This window comes from Pteropus alecto, unplaced genomic scaffold (assembly GCF_000325575.1).
Source record: "Pteropus alecto unplaced genomic scaffold, ASM32557v1 scaffold103, whole genome shotgun sequence".
NCBI lineage: Eukaryota > Metazoa > Chordata > Mammalia > Chiroptera > Pteropodidae > Pteropus > Pteropus alecto.
In genome coordinates this window covers 11,938,481-11,953,964 of record NW_006436288.1, presented here as the reverse complement: position 1 = coordinate 11,953,964, position 15,484 = coordinate 11,938,481, and the positions used below count along the sequence as shown (strand labels likewise).

General features: G+C 33.2%; 1 protein-coding gene across 1 annotated transcript in view; it reads right to left on the bottom strand.

The window, feature by feature from the left end:
• Nucleotides 1-405: 405 nt before the first annotated feature.
• The window catches only part of CCDC91 (coiled-coil domain containing 91), a 281,509-nt gene continuing 266,430 nt past the window's right edge, over nt 406-15,484 (bottom strand). The window contains exon 13 of the mRNA XM_015589963.2: nt 406-1,444. Coding sequence (XP_015445449.1) covers nt 1,334-1,444 — 111 coding nt within the window. The 3' untranslated portion in view covers nt 406-1,333. The remainder of the gene's footprint in view (nt 1,445-15,484) is intronic.

Below are 15,484 nucleotides of genomic sequence, written 5' to 3'. Positions count from 1 at the left end.
GATATTTTCTGGACCTTAGTTTGTTTCCTTCTATGTTTCATTTTCACATAAATCATATCTGAGTAACTTGTAAAATATCATTTTAAATTTGATGACAGAGTCAGTGATTTTAAATATGACCATAACATTGTGTTATTGGCTCGTTCCTTAATTAACCCTCTCTCCTTTTTATACTAAGCTGCATTTCAATTCAGTGGCCTGCTTGCTTTAATTTCTTATTTAAATTTGTAAGAGAAAACTAGTTATCTACATTTAAAGATTCTTAGTAAATGGTATTGTAACTACTTAGGGAGAGGTATATGTTAAAAACATCATCTTTCATGAAAATATAAGTTTGGGAACATTTTTTTAAAAGAAGAATTAATTTTAAAAGAAAGGATAAAAAAAGAAATAATAATAACCAAATAAGTTTTTGGAGCTCTTTTTATTACACTCAGAAATCCCAGAAAAGTACAAAGCCCATGAAAGTAGAAGCATTTCAGAAAACCAGACAAAACGTTTGCATACATTTTAATGACATTTAGTTGTGATGTTAAAAAAACTCATGATTTCCCACTGAAGAACACTGCTCATAAATTAAGTACATTTTGCAGTACAAGAATTTCATCTCTTATATTTGAACCTCAATTTGTATAAATTGTTGTTATATTCTTTTTCCAGAGATTAAGTTCATGGCATGATTCATTTAAAAAATGGCTTTATTGATTCATAGTGACTTTGAAGAACAGAAATAGGAAATAAGCATATATCACATACATACCACTTTAAGTGGTACATCAGATCAAAGATGAATTAATAAAATAATCTTTAGTGTTTTCTATTTTTACCAATGAAAATAGATCCCACTACAGAAAAGAAGTTTGGTATTATCAGAATGAGATGTCGAAATCCATGCTGTTTTTATCCTCAAAATCAAAAAAATATGATTACATTCTAGAATCTTACCAAGAGTCACTGGGAAGCAACAAGTAAAGAGATTTACTTTTGCCGAATACAATATAATAGGCCACTGGAGGCTATAAAGTTTACTTAATTAACTTTGGTAATGTGGCAATTTTCAATAGCTTTTGGGTCACATCATACTTTCTGTTGCTGCTGCTACTACTATAACTACAACTACTACTAAAATAATGGTAAATGTAAAGGAGAAAACAAAAGAAAATAAATTAGATTTCTCGATAGTTCTAAATATTGTTTTGGTTTATCCTTGAAGTGGAAATCAATTCTCTAAGGTGTGAAAAGAAAACAAAAGCATCCTTATAATTCACAGCATGTATTTTAGAGGTCTAATGATTTATCCATTGCCAGTGTGGGTTAGCTTGTCATGTTCTCTTTATTCAATGTCAACTGGTTCCGTAGCTATCAAAGCACTTAACTGTTTCTGAGCACAGGAGAGGAACAGTTCCAAACTGGACAGGCTTCTTTGGCGTATGACTTGATCAAGCTGTTGATTTTTTTTTTTGAGAGAGAGAGAGAAATAGAAAAAAATACACTTAGTTGAGGGATAAAGAATATTATGCCACTGAAGCCTACTAGAGAAACCTTTTCAGATGATGATTTAGAAAATCAAATAGTGCTTTAAACTCAGAGACAATGTAGTCAGTATTCCTGGGTTATCGTCTAAGGTGAGATGATAATCATTACAATAATTGATGTTAGTATTCAGTTATTGGAAAAATAAGAAAATTTGATCAGAGTGATTTAAAAAATATATAAAATAGTAAAAAATTCCAGTTCTTAATGAAAATACAGGCCAAACATCCATAAAGATCATCTAAATATAATAGATGTAAGAAAAGAAATACACAGTACAGAAAAACAGCATATTTCTACCATGCATAGGGTTTAGTAGGACAAAGGAGAAGTGAAGGGATAAGCAATTTTCTGATTTAGAGAAAAGTTCTTGGGAAAAGTGTACTTTAAGAAATATTTGATACTGTTGAAACTTATTTGACTTCGTTTTCCTGCCGAGTTAGAGATATTTTGTTTAAATATTAGGATATTAGGATTGTTTAAATGTTTCAATAGAAAATTAATAAATAAATCAGAAGGTTTAATAATAAAACAGGAGGTTTAATAAAGAACATTCTGGATAATAAGGATTATTGATATATCAAGAAAATTTCTAACTCTCCTGCTCTAAAAAATTTGCCCATAGTATAAAAATAACAATGATAGCACACTGCCTACTGGTTACAGAACTATCAAGGAACTCAAAAGAAAGCCAAATAAAGTTCATTTCACAATCTATATCTGTCATATTTATGTAAGAGTCGACATATTTTTCCCACAAGTTCCTGCAAACAGAAAAAGAGACAAATCCAAGCAAAAATTCTGAATTAAACTAAACTTCTATAATCCACTGACATTCTAAGTGACTGAAAAATTGGAAGGTTACAGCTTTGAAGTATCTTAAGAATTAACAAAAAAGAATGCATTATATTTAGAAAAATGCTCATGTAAAAAAATTGAACACCGGTAAGAGTCCCTTAAATTCTAATATTTTAGGATTTTAATATATGCATAGGAATAGAATTTCTGCTTATCCTTTTCCTCGTTGTTTTTCTTCTTCTCTCAGATAATACCTTTAGGTGAGTATATACTTTCTGCTTAGAAGTCTCTGTTAAATAAGCTAGGTCATTGCATTATAAACTCCAGGTGAGCAGAAATCTTGTTTGTCTTGCTAACTAGCGTACCCCAGCATCTAGAAGAAGGTCTGACACATATTAGACACTCATAAAATATTTGCTGAAATTGAATGAATCAATAAATATTTAACCCCAATAGAGCAAGGCAATCTACTAGAAAATGATAGATGGGCTTTTAATTCTGAGAGTGAAAACATGCCTAACTTAATCTAAAAGATATGTAGGGATTAAAATTGGATTTTTAAAAGTTTTATTTTTAGATATGTAAACCAGATTGAAATCTAAATAAATGCAGTTTTTAAAATTATTCTGCACTTGGTCCAAATTCAAATAATACAGAAGAGTATACCAACACCGAGCTCCATTCCATTTCCAGTGGTTTCTGTCTCCTTTTGGATGTTTTCAAGCATTTAAAGATAGATTTTAAAAAATATTTTGTCCAGATCTTATCATTGGTAACTTTGGGAGGGTTCACAAAATCAGTTAGTTCCATTGCCATTACTGGAAAATTTCCCTATCTCATTTTTAAGAAATTGTTTAACTGTACTCCATGATTTATTTAGTTATACACTCCAACTGATAGACATGCAAGTTTATCGAAATTTTGTTTGGTTGATTTTGAAGCACCAAAGAAATTTACAGCCTGAGGGCACTCCCTTCAAAAGATGTTCAAGGGTTTCTCTTGGACAGATTCTAATACATGGAATTTTAAGTCATAAGATTTGTATATTTTAAATTGTGATAGATATTACCAAATTGCTTTCCAGAGTGAGAATATCAATTTATGAGCACCATCTGCAGCATTGGAGAGGACCTGTTTTCCGTGTTTTCTTCTTTTAAATGGTTGTATACTTTTCTAGTATATATTTATATGAATATTTTATTATTTATTTAAAATTTTTTCTATTTATAGACATTTGGATTATTTCTAATCTTTTGCTATTATAATCAATGCTGTAATGGGCATCCTTCAACATAGACCTCTGTATACTTATGCTGATATTCTTATGGAAATTACTGAGTCAAAAAATGTCACCTCCAATGTTACTTCTATGATAAATCAGGTTTCCATATATGCATGAATCTTTGGGCTTCTTAATCTGTTCCCATAGACAATTCATCTATCCCTACAGAAATATAATGTTGTCTTAACACTACAACTTTATAATAAATCTTAATATATCACATATTAACAACCATATTAACTCCCACACCATCTAAATATTTCAGATAAATATAAATTAGTGAACACATAATAGAATTTTTTTAAAAAGTGATTAGACTAGACTGATACTCCTTTTTTTCATAGAGCACAAAAAACAAGCAAAGTTCAAAGGTATATTCTTTTGAGTTATACCAATAGGCGATCATTTCTAAGGCAAGGGAATTATGCAGTCAAAACTGAGGATAGTTGTACCCGGAGTTGTATTGGGAGGGTGGAGTCAGGTAAGATGAGATATATAGATTTTGGCGGTAGCTTCATGAGTAATTTTTTTACTATTACGTTTCATGACTTATATGTGTTAGCTAATAATTCAAAGTCTTTTGAAGGCCTCCTAGAACAATCAGGAGTCCCATTAAAAGCAATTCTAACTTAATATCTTAGAAGTTTATGGATGTTAGATAAAGGAGAAACTTTTCTCTTTTTGAAGGTACATAGAGCACAAACAATATATAACTAGCATTCAATCTGTGATTGTTGCTAAGTAATAATAATCATCTGGATTTATGCATTCAGAATGAATATTGTGTAATTGTTTTTAAAAAAGCAAGGATATGTATAAGGATAAAAAAGTTTGACAGAATTATATTTAAACACACCAAGCACTTTTCTCTTCCTTGTGTTAGGAGTCACTCTCTAATTAGTGACTCTAAGATGATGGATGTACTGGTTTTGGGTTTAGGCAGATGCAAGGCTCACTTCATTTCTTTCACCATGCCTCCCCAGAAATATTTGAAGGCAAGAATCCATTTAATAAACAGGAGCTCAACACTTTAAGAAGCAACAAGGTGACATTGACAATGTGAAGAGTAATATCGACTGGGCCATTTCAGTGCTGAGCTTCCAATTCGGTGGGTCCTTCCTATGACGGGGATCACTTGAGACCTTTCTCTTAGATGGTGAATTTCTCTCTCTGAAACAAGTACATCAAACTGATGATCTTGGCGAATTTCTGAATTTCAACAGCTTCTGTTTTATTTGGCATTACCTTAGTATCTTTTATTGAAGCAAGAAGAATTTTGGCATAATATTCAACTCTTTTTGCCCCTTGAAGAATGGGGTTTAGTTCTGTATTTGTGGTTTTCATTTCAAAGTGAATCAAAGATTTGTATTCTGTGACTTCATGCTGACAGTATTATATCCAGAGTAGTAGTAGCAAATATTTTTGGATATGAAGTTTACAATCTCTTCATAACAGTGTAGCTCTAACTGCTTTGTTTTCCCTTCCATTTTGTTGCTGCAGCTGCTATTCAGCTTGTAGATACCTGAAAAATCTGGAATTTCTGAGTTCTCTGAAATATATACCGTGGCGTTATAAATCTCCCCACACCCCTTTGTTATCTCTTCAGTTTGCTGGTATGCTGCTGAAAACAATTTAGAAACATACTACTTGCTAAAAGTTAATATTTATAAGCTTAAAGGAAAAAAAAGAACACATGACTTCTCAATAGTTGCTAATATTAGATTTACCTTTCCATTGGTACTTCATGCCGTAGCAAAAGAAAAACAAAACATCTGTAGACCTTATCTTTCTTTTATTTCCTAGTCACTAAAACACAAAATGAAGGATGGTGAATTTATACTGGTCTAAAGAACAAAATTCAAAGTCAGTCATAAACAAATATGGTTTATTTTAATGGAACTGTTAAGAATACTGTTTATATTCCTTAAAATCTGAAAATCTAATACATTGTTTTTGAATATATATATATATATATGTATGTATGTATGTATCTTATTCTAACAAGGTATACCAAGAGATGTGAAAACAGGTTTACCTTTGTCAAAGTTACTTTTACAACTTATTCTCCTGCAAATTTTAAACTTATGATTAAAAAGTGACCTAATTTTTCAAAAAGAATGGATATCCAAAAAACCATGGATTGGAAGTGACTCACAGCAAATGTTATCAGTTTAATAATAATAATAATATGTTTTATGAATTCGATTTTCATATTCACTGACAAGCTCTTTCACAGATATTGAAGAAAGGTCAAGTTGATGATATGGAACTGCATGCAATTACTCAGGCAGATTTCCAGTTAACATCACCATATTGAGTAAGCAGGGTGTTTACCTTCTGATAAGAAATGAAATTGTTCTTCAGTTTCTTATTATGATGCTGTCCTTTTAACATTGTTATTTGAATATGAATGTCTCTTTTTCTGACTTTTCCATATACTCCTTCCCATATACACTCAAGCTGTTTGAGATTGAGACAATCAATTAATCAATTAGTCAATCAGTTGCTCAATAAAATAATCAAAACTGCCCAATATTTGTGCTCTGACATATGGGCAAAAAAAAAAAAAAAAAAAAGAAAGAGTATATAATAATGTCCTTGTCCGTAAGAGGTTTGTAGTCTTGAGAGACATACATGCAATAATTAAAGAACAATTAGGTGCTGACATCTACGGTAAAGACAGAGTCCAATGGGAGATCAGAGAGTTGGAGAAGATCATGGTGAGAGTGTATAGCAGAGAAAACTTACAAAAGTGGAACTCAAACAGGCTTTTAGAGTACCAAGGGCATTTCATCAAAGAACAACAATATGTGGAAGAAAATTTAGGAAAGTAGATAGTAGGAACAAAGATAGACACACTGAGGAAAGAAACACTGTTTAGAGACATTGAGGAAGAAAGCTTGAATCTATTGAAGAAAGTCTGCTAGTATTCATACATTCTTTTTTTGGTCCATTTATTCACTATTAATTTAGTACCTACTATGTGCCAGGCACTGTTTTAGGCACTGGAAATATAGTGGTGAATAAGACATTCTCTGCTTTTACATAATTTATATTTTAGTTTGAGGAGACAAATTAATATTCTTCAGGTGGAGAGCAGTACTATAAAAAAATAAAGTAGGGTAAAGGATCTGACAAATTGAGAGATTTCTTTTGGGTAGATTGATTAGAGAAAACCACTGAGAGAATTAAGAGTCTTGAAAAACATGAGGGAGGAAAGGAATTATGCAAAAAATCAGGAAAGAAAATGTCAAGGCTGATGGTACTGCAAGAGAAAAGTCCCAAATGTGGATTGGACTTGGTTTGACTGAGGACTGGGCAATAAATATAATGGAGCAAAATGGGCAAGGGGAGGGCTGGTAGGAGAAAGGATCAGAGAAGTGGATGGTGGGCAGGGCATATAGGGTACTCTAGAGAGTTGTCAGCAAGAGTGTGACCTATGTTTGAAAACAATCACACTTGATACTGGGAACAACTGACTGTAGGGACACAAGCATGAAAGAAAAAAAAAAAAAAAAAAGGAACGGGAGACTTTTGGTCTGGGAAAGATATAAAGTTAACTAGACCACTGGCCAGAGCCATAATAGCAGGCTGAGTTTGCTGGTGGATTAAAAGTGTGGATGAAAGAAAAGGAAAAATAAAAGGTGATTCTTAGAATGATGGTGCTATTTACAGCAATATGATGAAATGGAGCTCGAGTGAGTTGGCCAGAGGAAATTCGGAGTTTTGTTTTGGACTAGGTTAGTCTGTCTAATCCTATTAAATATATCAGGAGTATCGGATAATAAGAGATCAGGGAAGAGATCAGGACTAGAGATAAGAATTTGGAAATCATCTACATATAGAAGGCATTTAAGCATAGATGAGATTACTAAGGGAATGAAAGTAGATAAAAGAGGAAAGGTCAGAAGACTAAGTCTTGGGGCGCTCTAACACATGATCTGGCAAAGAAGCAGTGGGATATGAGGTCTGATAGATAATCATTGTAACAGGTTGAACCATGTCCCCCAAAAAGACATGTTCAAGTCTTAGCCCCCAAACTTGTGCATGTGACCTTGTTTGGAAATAAGGTCTTTGCAGATATGATTAAGATGTACAGTTAAGATGAGTTCATATGGATTAGAGCGGCATAAAAAGAGACACAGAAACAGAGACACAGGGAAGAACATTATGTGAAGCCTGAGGCAGAGAGATGCCTCTATAAACCAAGGAATGCAAACGATTGCCAGCAACACCAGAAACTGGAGAGAGGCTGGGAACAGATCGTGCCCTAGAGCCTTCAGAGAGAGTATGGCCCTGCCAACACCTTGATTTTGGACTTCTAACCTCGAGAACTGTAAGAATATATTTCTGTTGTTTTAAGCCATCTAGTTTGCGGTGCTTTGTAACAGATCGGGGAAACTAACAGTGACTTTTCCAGATTGTTGAGGTCCTTATATATCAGTGTAGTGTTTCCCACAATGTACAAAACACGGTTTCTCTGTAGCAGGTGTTCTGTTTAAAATAAATAAAAGGCTTTTTAGTCAAGTAAATTTGCGGAATGCAGGATTAAAAGGTTTCTTTTCAGAGCTTTTGTGCTAGTAAGCACTGTGAATTGCCAAAATGACTATATGGTATAGGTGATGTTTCTTAGACTTTTAAACCTTGGAATCACGTGTGCTGGTGTGTGTAAAGCATACTTTGGAAAATGCCCCACAAATCAATTTCTCTTGAGAACTTCTCTAGGCTCAAAACAAACTGTAAACACAGGGAGAAGACCACACTAATTAGGTTTCCCTTTAATAAGAAGTATTTATGAAATTTTAATAGTAAGAGATTTTGAGACTGCTTAGTTGAACATGTGCATTTTACACTTGTGGAAAGCTGATGGTCTGAGCGGTTAAGAGACAATTTCACAAACCTAATATATCCTCCTACACTTACAAAAAATATAATCCTTTAAATTGAATTTACATATATTAACCTGAGTTTATCTTTGCTTAAAAAACTCTACCATGTATCAAGTAGATTCTATGGCCTCATCAAATTTTTGACAATGGCAAGATAAGACATCCTTGGATACCAGCATTAGCATTATGGCTAAAAACTATTCTGGGTGAGATGATAGGACTACCTTTATTCTTGATGTAGATATGAAGGAAGTGGATTATGGATCAATTTTAGAACTTATTAAACAAACAACTGTAACAGCCTGGTTCATTTTATGAAATCATCACAATAAGGGCTGATAGACTTGAAGAGCAAGTCATTCTTGAGCGGCGATTTTTTTTATTGTAATATTTAAATATTTTTCCTTTAAATGACACTATCTTTACTTTTCTCCCGTATCCTCAAATTCTGCTACTCTTCATTTCAGCCTAAGAAAATTTAGACTTAGCTGTAACATTACTGGTTTCATTAATGAAGGTTCTACAGCACGTTTTATTACTGGTATACTAACTATAAAGAGCTTCTCTTTTAAACAGTCTTTTCTTTATGCTTTCAGATCAGTAAATTTGATTACAAGAGGGATATATTGTACATAAAACTGAAGTTTCGGAATGAAACCCTTTGTCTGGGAATATAACTATGCCATTATTGTAAATCATGTTGAAAGAGACTTTGAACCAACTTCAGGATAATAGTGTTGCTTAAAAATACATGTTTAGAATGACTCTAACTAAAAGATTCAATATAGTCAGGGCAGTGGTTTGAACTAAGGCAGTGCCAGTTGCCTCAACCTGAACTTCAGAAAATGTAGGCTTAACCTCTTTATCAGAATGTTTACAGGCCATCATTCAGGTCTCATGATGATTTTCAATCCAGAGTTCATGTCTCCTTTTCTCTGAGAATACTTTTCAATTTTAAAGTGTATTTCAAGTCTATCTGACTATATAGTTAAAAAATGTCAACACATGAAGAAGTTTTGTAACTTTCTAGCACTCATAAGATGAATTACAGATGCTCTTTTGGAGTAAAGAAAAACGGGTACAAAGAGTCTTAAATTGTACTGGCCACAACTTAAAATCTGTTGTTGTTTTTTTTTAATCTTGTTTTGTTTTAAGATGTCTCAGGGTAAGTAAATTCTCTGCTTTCGGATCATTTAAAATAAGTTCTACATACTTGGGCAGCTCTGCCTTTTTATACCAAAGAATCCGTTGGGAAACGAGAATACTCATTTTTGCTCTTAACTAAATCATCTGGGCAGAATAAACCAATATGTATTCCAGACTCTAAAGTGCAGGCACACCACCCTGGAATACAATTTTATTCAATATTACAAGTTAAAAAACAGCAGTTGGCCAGGAAAAGATTCACTGTAATAGTGAGTGAAGATCTTACTTTTACTTACCTGATAGCCGGCAGTAGACTTTCTAGTATAAGTTTTTCTATATGAAGTTTAATGAATTCAAAAAGAATTTTGGTAAGAACTGCTTTAGTCCTAATAAGACAATTTCCAAAGAAAATCTAAAAATTTCCAAAACACTTTAAAAAAGAAAGCCTTAGATTGAGGGGAATTTTAGAAAAAAAAAGTAAAGGTAGATGAAATTATATAGTAGTTACACAGAAATCCTATCTTAGGGCTCTGATCCAAGGGTTATATTTACCTATTAATAAGTTCCATATCCTACTTTCTAGAATTCAATGGTAAGTTAAGAATGTATTGCAAACCTAAGACAGATTGATTGTGGCAAGTGAGACTGATTTTAATACGACACTACACATAAAGTTTTTAATGGAATTTGTTACACGATCCCAAAATATGAACAACCTTTTTCTACATTGTTTTGAGATTTTGTTTAGTGAAAATATTGCAGTATGTGGGATGGCCTTTTCTAAATTAAATGAACATAAAGATCCCAAACAAATACTGTTAAATAACAAACTGTTCAAGTAACAAACACAAACTTTTGTTGTATTTTTATCAATTTGACTTTTAAAGATTTTAGTACATCTTTGTGTCCATCTAAGGAACGTTATTTGCCAATTACTATCTATTTCCTTTTATTTTGGATATCCTTGTCTAAAAATGGCAACAGCACCTGCACATTTAAAAGATGCTGAAAAATGATTAACATTTAAATACCTATCAAATACAACATAAATATTATCTTATTCTGAGGTAAGAGAATTACATAATATCTTGGGTTATTGTCTTTCTTTGCCTCTTTGAAATTTTCAAATGCTTGGTATATTTTTCCTTACATGTCTCAATCTACAAAAACAGGAAAGGGATAGCCCACTGGGCATTTTCTTAAGGTCTGCACATATATATTGAAATTGATTTATAGTGCATGATGAATAATCCAGTAATGCTGGATTAAGTCTGATCTTTTCTTGTTTTGAGAATAGTGTTACTAATTTTTTTTTGGCTCCTGAAGAGAATAGTTATCTATTTACTGTGTAACAAATCACTCCAAACTCAGTGGTTTAAAACAAAAAAAAACAACAAATATTTATCGTCTTAGGGTTTGTGAGTCAGAAAACTGGGTGCTGTTTAACTCAGTGTCGTTGGCTCATGGTCTCTCCTGAGGGGTTGCAATCAAGGTGTGTCAGATGGACCATAGTCAACTCAAAGTGCAACAGGGGAAAGTTTTGCTTACAAGCCCCATTCAGTGGCTGTCGACAGGCCTCAAAACATTCACTTCCAACAGAGCTCCTGAGAGCCGTTCCACAAGTCTGGCCAATAATATGGCAGCTGACTTCACCCAAAGCAAGCAATCCAAAAGAGCACGAGCACACCAAGATAGTGAGAAAGCACCCAACACAGAAGCCCCTGTCTTGTTATAACCCAATGTCATTCAGCCCAGCTCAAGCTCAAGGGGAGGAGATTACATAAGTACAGGGCTTCACTGGGAAACATCCACTATATATTATCTAATTTTTATTCTCTTGAAACTCTGTGAACGAGGCCACTGAGGCTTGGAGGTGTTATAACTTGCCTGAGTGGCAGGGCCAGGATTCAAATCCAGGTGTGCATGACTCCAAACCTATTCACTAAACCACAATACTACATTGCCTTCTCAGATAAGACTTCAGTTATGTCTGGGGGCCTTGGCACAAGATCTGTTTTGCTATAAATATGTAGAGGTTTCTTGCATTGCATACACTAGTACAAAAACCTGTCAGGATGCCAAAGCCCTAGAGATACAGTCATTGAAACATGTAATTATCTTTTCTTCCTAAACAGTAGGTTTAGGAAGGTTTCTGTTATATTAACATACAAATGATTCCCTGAAATGCAAAAGAACAACTTAAAGAAAAACTGGTACATTAAATACATCATATACTAAATCACTGCCTTAAAGAATCTTTAAACATCAGTGGCTGTATATGAAAACAATAGACTTTTAGGTCCATACAAGAAAAGGGAAACATTCATAAAGGCAATGTGTGGTGCGGATCTCACCTTGTGGTACCTTTATGAGGCTTAGACAATCTTTGCTTGCTTACCTTCACATTTCCACTGTTGCTAGAACTTGCTAAGTTCATGTGTGAGCTGTTTCACAGCTGTGATGCATACATGATTCCCATTAGGAAATCCCTAATACCCCAAATTGAACCAATGGAACAAAGTACCATTTAATCAAATGGAAGTCAGTGTGACTACCTTTGTCCTCTTATTTTAAATAAATAGGATTGCTCTTCTTCATTGTTCAGAATTTTATGGTGTGTGCTTGATCACTGAAGTATTTAAAAAACTACCATCTGTCTGGCACATTTTAAAACAGATTTATCCTACTGAGGGAACCAAGTGGGAAAACACTCTGTCAGTCCTCTTAAAGTCCATTGCTGCTTCCCGGCTGGACAGAAGAATGTAAGAAAACTCTTAACCTTCCTTCTTCTTGTAAATAAGTAAAGGAGGTTTGCTTTCAATTAAGAAAGCTAAAATTGGATATCCTTGCCTAAAAATGGCAACAGCACCTGCACATTTAGAAGATGCTGAAAAATGATTAACATTTAAATACCTACCAAACACAAGTTATGAGAAATCAGGGATTATGGGAAAGCCTGCAGGTTCTCTCTGAATATCCATTCTTCTTATCTTTCTTACCAATAAAATTCAAATTTATTTCTAGGAACAATGCAAAAATCCTCAAGCCATAATTCCTAACACTCCTTTCCAGCTAGGGGCAGCTAAAGAGATGCGAAGGGAAACTGTTAGGTAGGATCCCAGGAGAGCTCCTTTAAAGTGGGACAGATGCCTCTCCCAAATTCTTTTTCTGTTTTTGGTTGTTTCATTCTTCCTTTCTCCTCCATCACAAATTGCCATTCTGTAGCTTTAGTAATGCAAGCTAATGCTAAAGATACAAAAAGTCCAAAGACAGAAGGATCCTGTATCCTTTATGACTTTGTTAAGATTAAGCTTCCACACTAGCTCTGAACTTCTCACCTTAAGCCATTGCTATTTCTAGTTTCTGTTACTATGAGGCAAATATAAATCCAAGTGATAAAGGTACAAACATTTTACTGTATATGTCTACAATTACATCAAACAAAAATTTACATTTTACAGTACAAGCTCAAGAACTTGAGGATAAGCTCAAAATGTTAATTAAGTGAATGAGACAGAAATTTTGGGAGAGTTGAGAATTTAAATTTGGGGCTGAAAAACAAACAACTAATGAATACAATCTCTCGTAATAACTAAAGAGTATAAAAATTGTAAAAAATAAAAATAAAATAATCATAATGATCAGATTATTCTGATCACATGAATGTATGTGTATGCAGCTTGCACTGGTAAGTGCTTTTTTTTCCTTTTCTCTGCTACATAGAGTATTTGCATTCACGAGCTAGAAGAGCAAAATGAAAAAAAAAAAAAACACCTACAAATGTTTAAAACAACATATAATGGGGATGGATTTAAAACTGTAGCAATGAAATTTTGCCTACCCAAATAAGTTAACTTGTGAGGTCTAGAAAGAAATATAAAGTTCCTAATCAATTAAAAATTATTAATATTATGTGTAAAATATGATTGTAAATTTATCCCTGGGAAACTCAACTTGATTTACAGATTAACTTTGATAAGCAGACAGCACCTTATGGTGTGTATTTATTTATACTGAATCTCTTCAGTTTCACACTCATTAATGTGATACTCATTTTCCATTCACTGAGATTTTTAACAGTACATATAATTTAAATTGCCACAAATCACTTCTGGAACAAAGAGGTATTTAATAAATACTTCAATGCAGTGGGAAAAACCAAAGACATTCTGATCTAAACCATAGATATAAGAAAACTCCTCTCAACAATCAAATAATAGCATTAATAGCTAACACTGGAAGTGAATATTTTATATGCTAGGTAATATTGTAAGCCCTTTACATGTGCTAACCCATCTAATTCTGACAATAATTGTATGTGAAGTAGGCACTATTTTTATCTCCATTTTACAGATAAACAAAATGTGGCCAAGAGAAATTAAAGTACTTTCCTAAGTTTACATACATAACAAATAATAAAGCATGGTTTTAATCCCAGAAATTGGATTTAAAAACCCACACTCCTAATCTTATACTACATTTCTCTTACTAAGACAAAAATTTTACCTATGCCATGCTGTAACGTTAATAAAGGGCTTTTCCATAAAATGGGACAATCCAGTAATGCAGAATTGGTGGCATTTTGGGTAGAAATTTCATAAATTGATGGTCCATGGGCCAGAGACATTTATGAGGCTGGTATAAAAGCTACTATATAACTTGTTTCTATTTCAGTCATTCACTTTTCTTGTCAACTAAGCAACACTGACCTTCTGTATTTGCTTTTTATGTAACCAAAAGACGCAAATGGTTGTAAACTGTAATTCCTACAGAAACAGCAATCTCAACTGATATAAATTCTCATTTAAAACTCCAATTTCTCACCTAGGAGAAACTGAGGAGATTCAGTATAAATAAATACACGCCATAAGGTCCTGTTTGCTTATCAAAGTTAATCTGCAAATCAAGTTAGGAAGGCTCAGAAGAAAATCTGGCAAAGTTACTTAAAATGTTTTATGTAACTAATTTTTACTAAGCAACATTATAAATGCAATGGAGCTAGGAAGTAAGAAGAATGAAAGTTGAGAGAGTTTTCTTAAAAAATAAAATGTTATCCATAAGTGCACACAGTGCAGTTGAGATGCCCCTGAAATAACATAGATAGTAGCAACACAATCTCAAGACATCTGCTTTCTCCGCTGCACAGTGTATTTACCTGAGGACTCAATTAATCAAGGCAATGCAGCCAAAGCATTGAAAACTTTTCTTCTTGTGTTTTAATGTAAACAAATGATATTATGCAAGGGAATGAAAAAATCAAGCAATCTAAATGGTGTGTGGTAAATCAAATACATACTATTATATAGAACTTTCATGGGTATGACCTATCCAAATGATTTACCACCTCATTTACTTTATAGATATTACTACACTTGGATGAAAAATTATGATAGTTTTGCTGATGTATATCTAGCAAATAAAAAACACTATGGAGTTTAAAACCTGTTAAATGTCAGTATGTCAAACTAAAAATCTAATCATATTCTCTGAACACCTGGAGGTCCTACCTACTTTCCTATGAAAATCTAGCCACCAAAAACTATACAGATTCAGAGAATAGAAGCAGGACTACTTCGTAACTCATTCTATAATGCCAGCATTACCCAAATACCAAAACCAGATAAAGACATTACAAGAAAAAAGAACAATAGGCTATTATCCCTCATGAACATAGATGCAAAAATCCTCAACAAAATATTAGCAAATAAAATCCAAAAAATTATAAAAATAATTAAACATGACCAAGTTGGATTTATCCAAAGTATGCAAGGCTGGTTTAACATTCAAAAATCAATTTATGTAATCATCACATCACAGGCTGTTGACATCAACACTG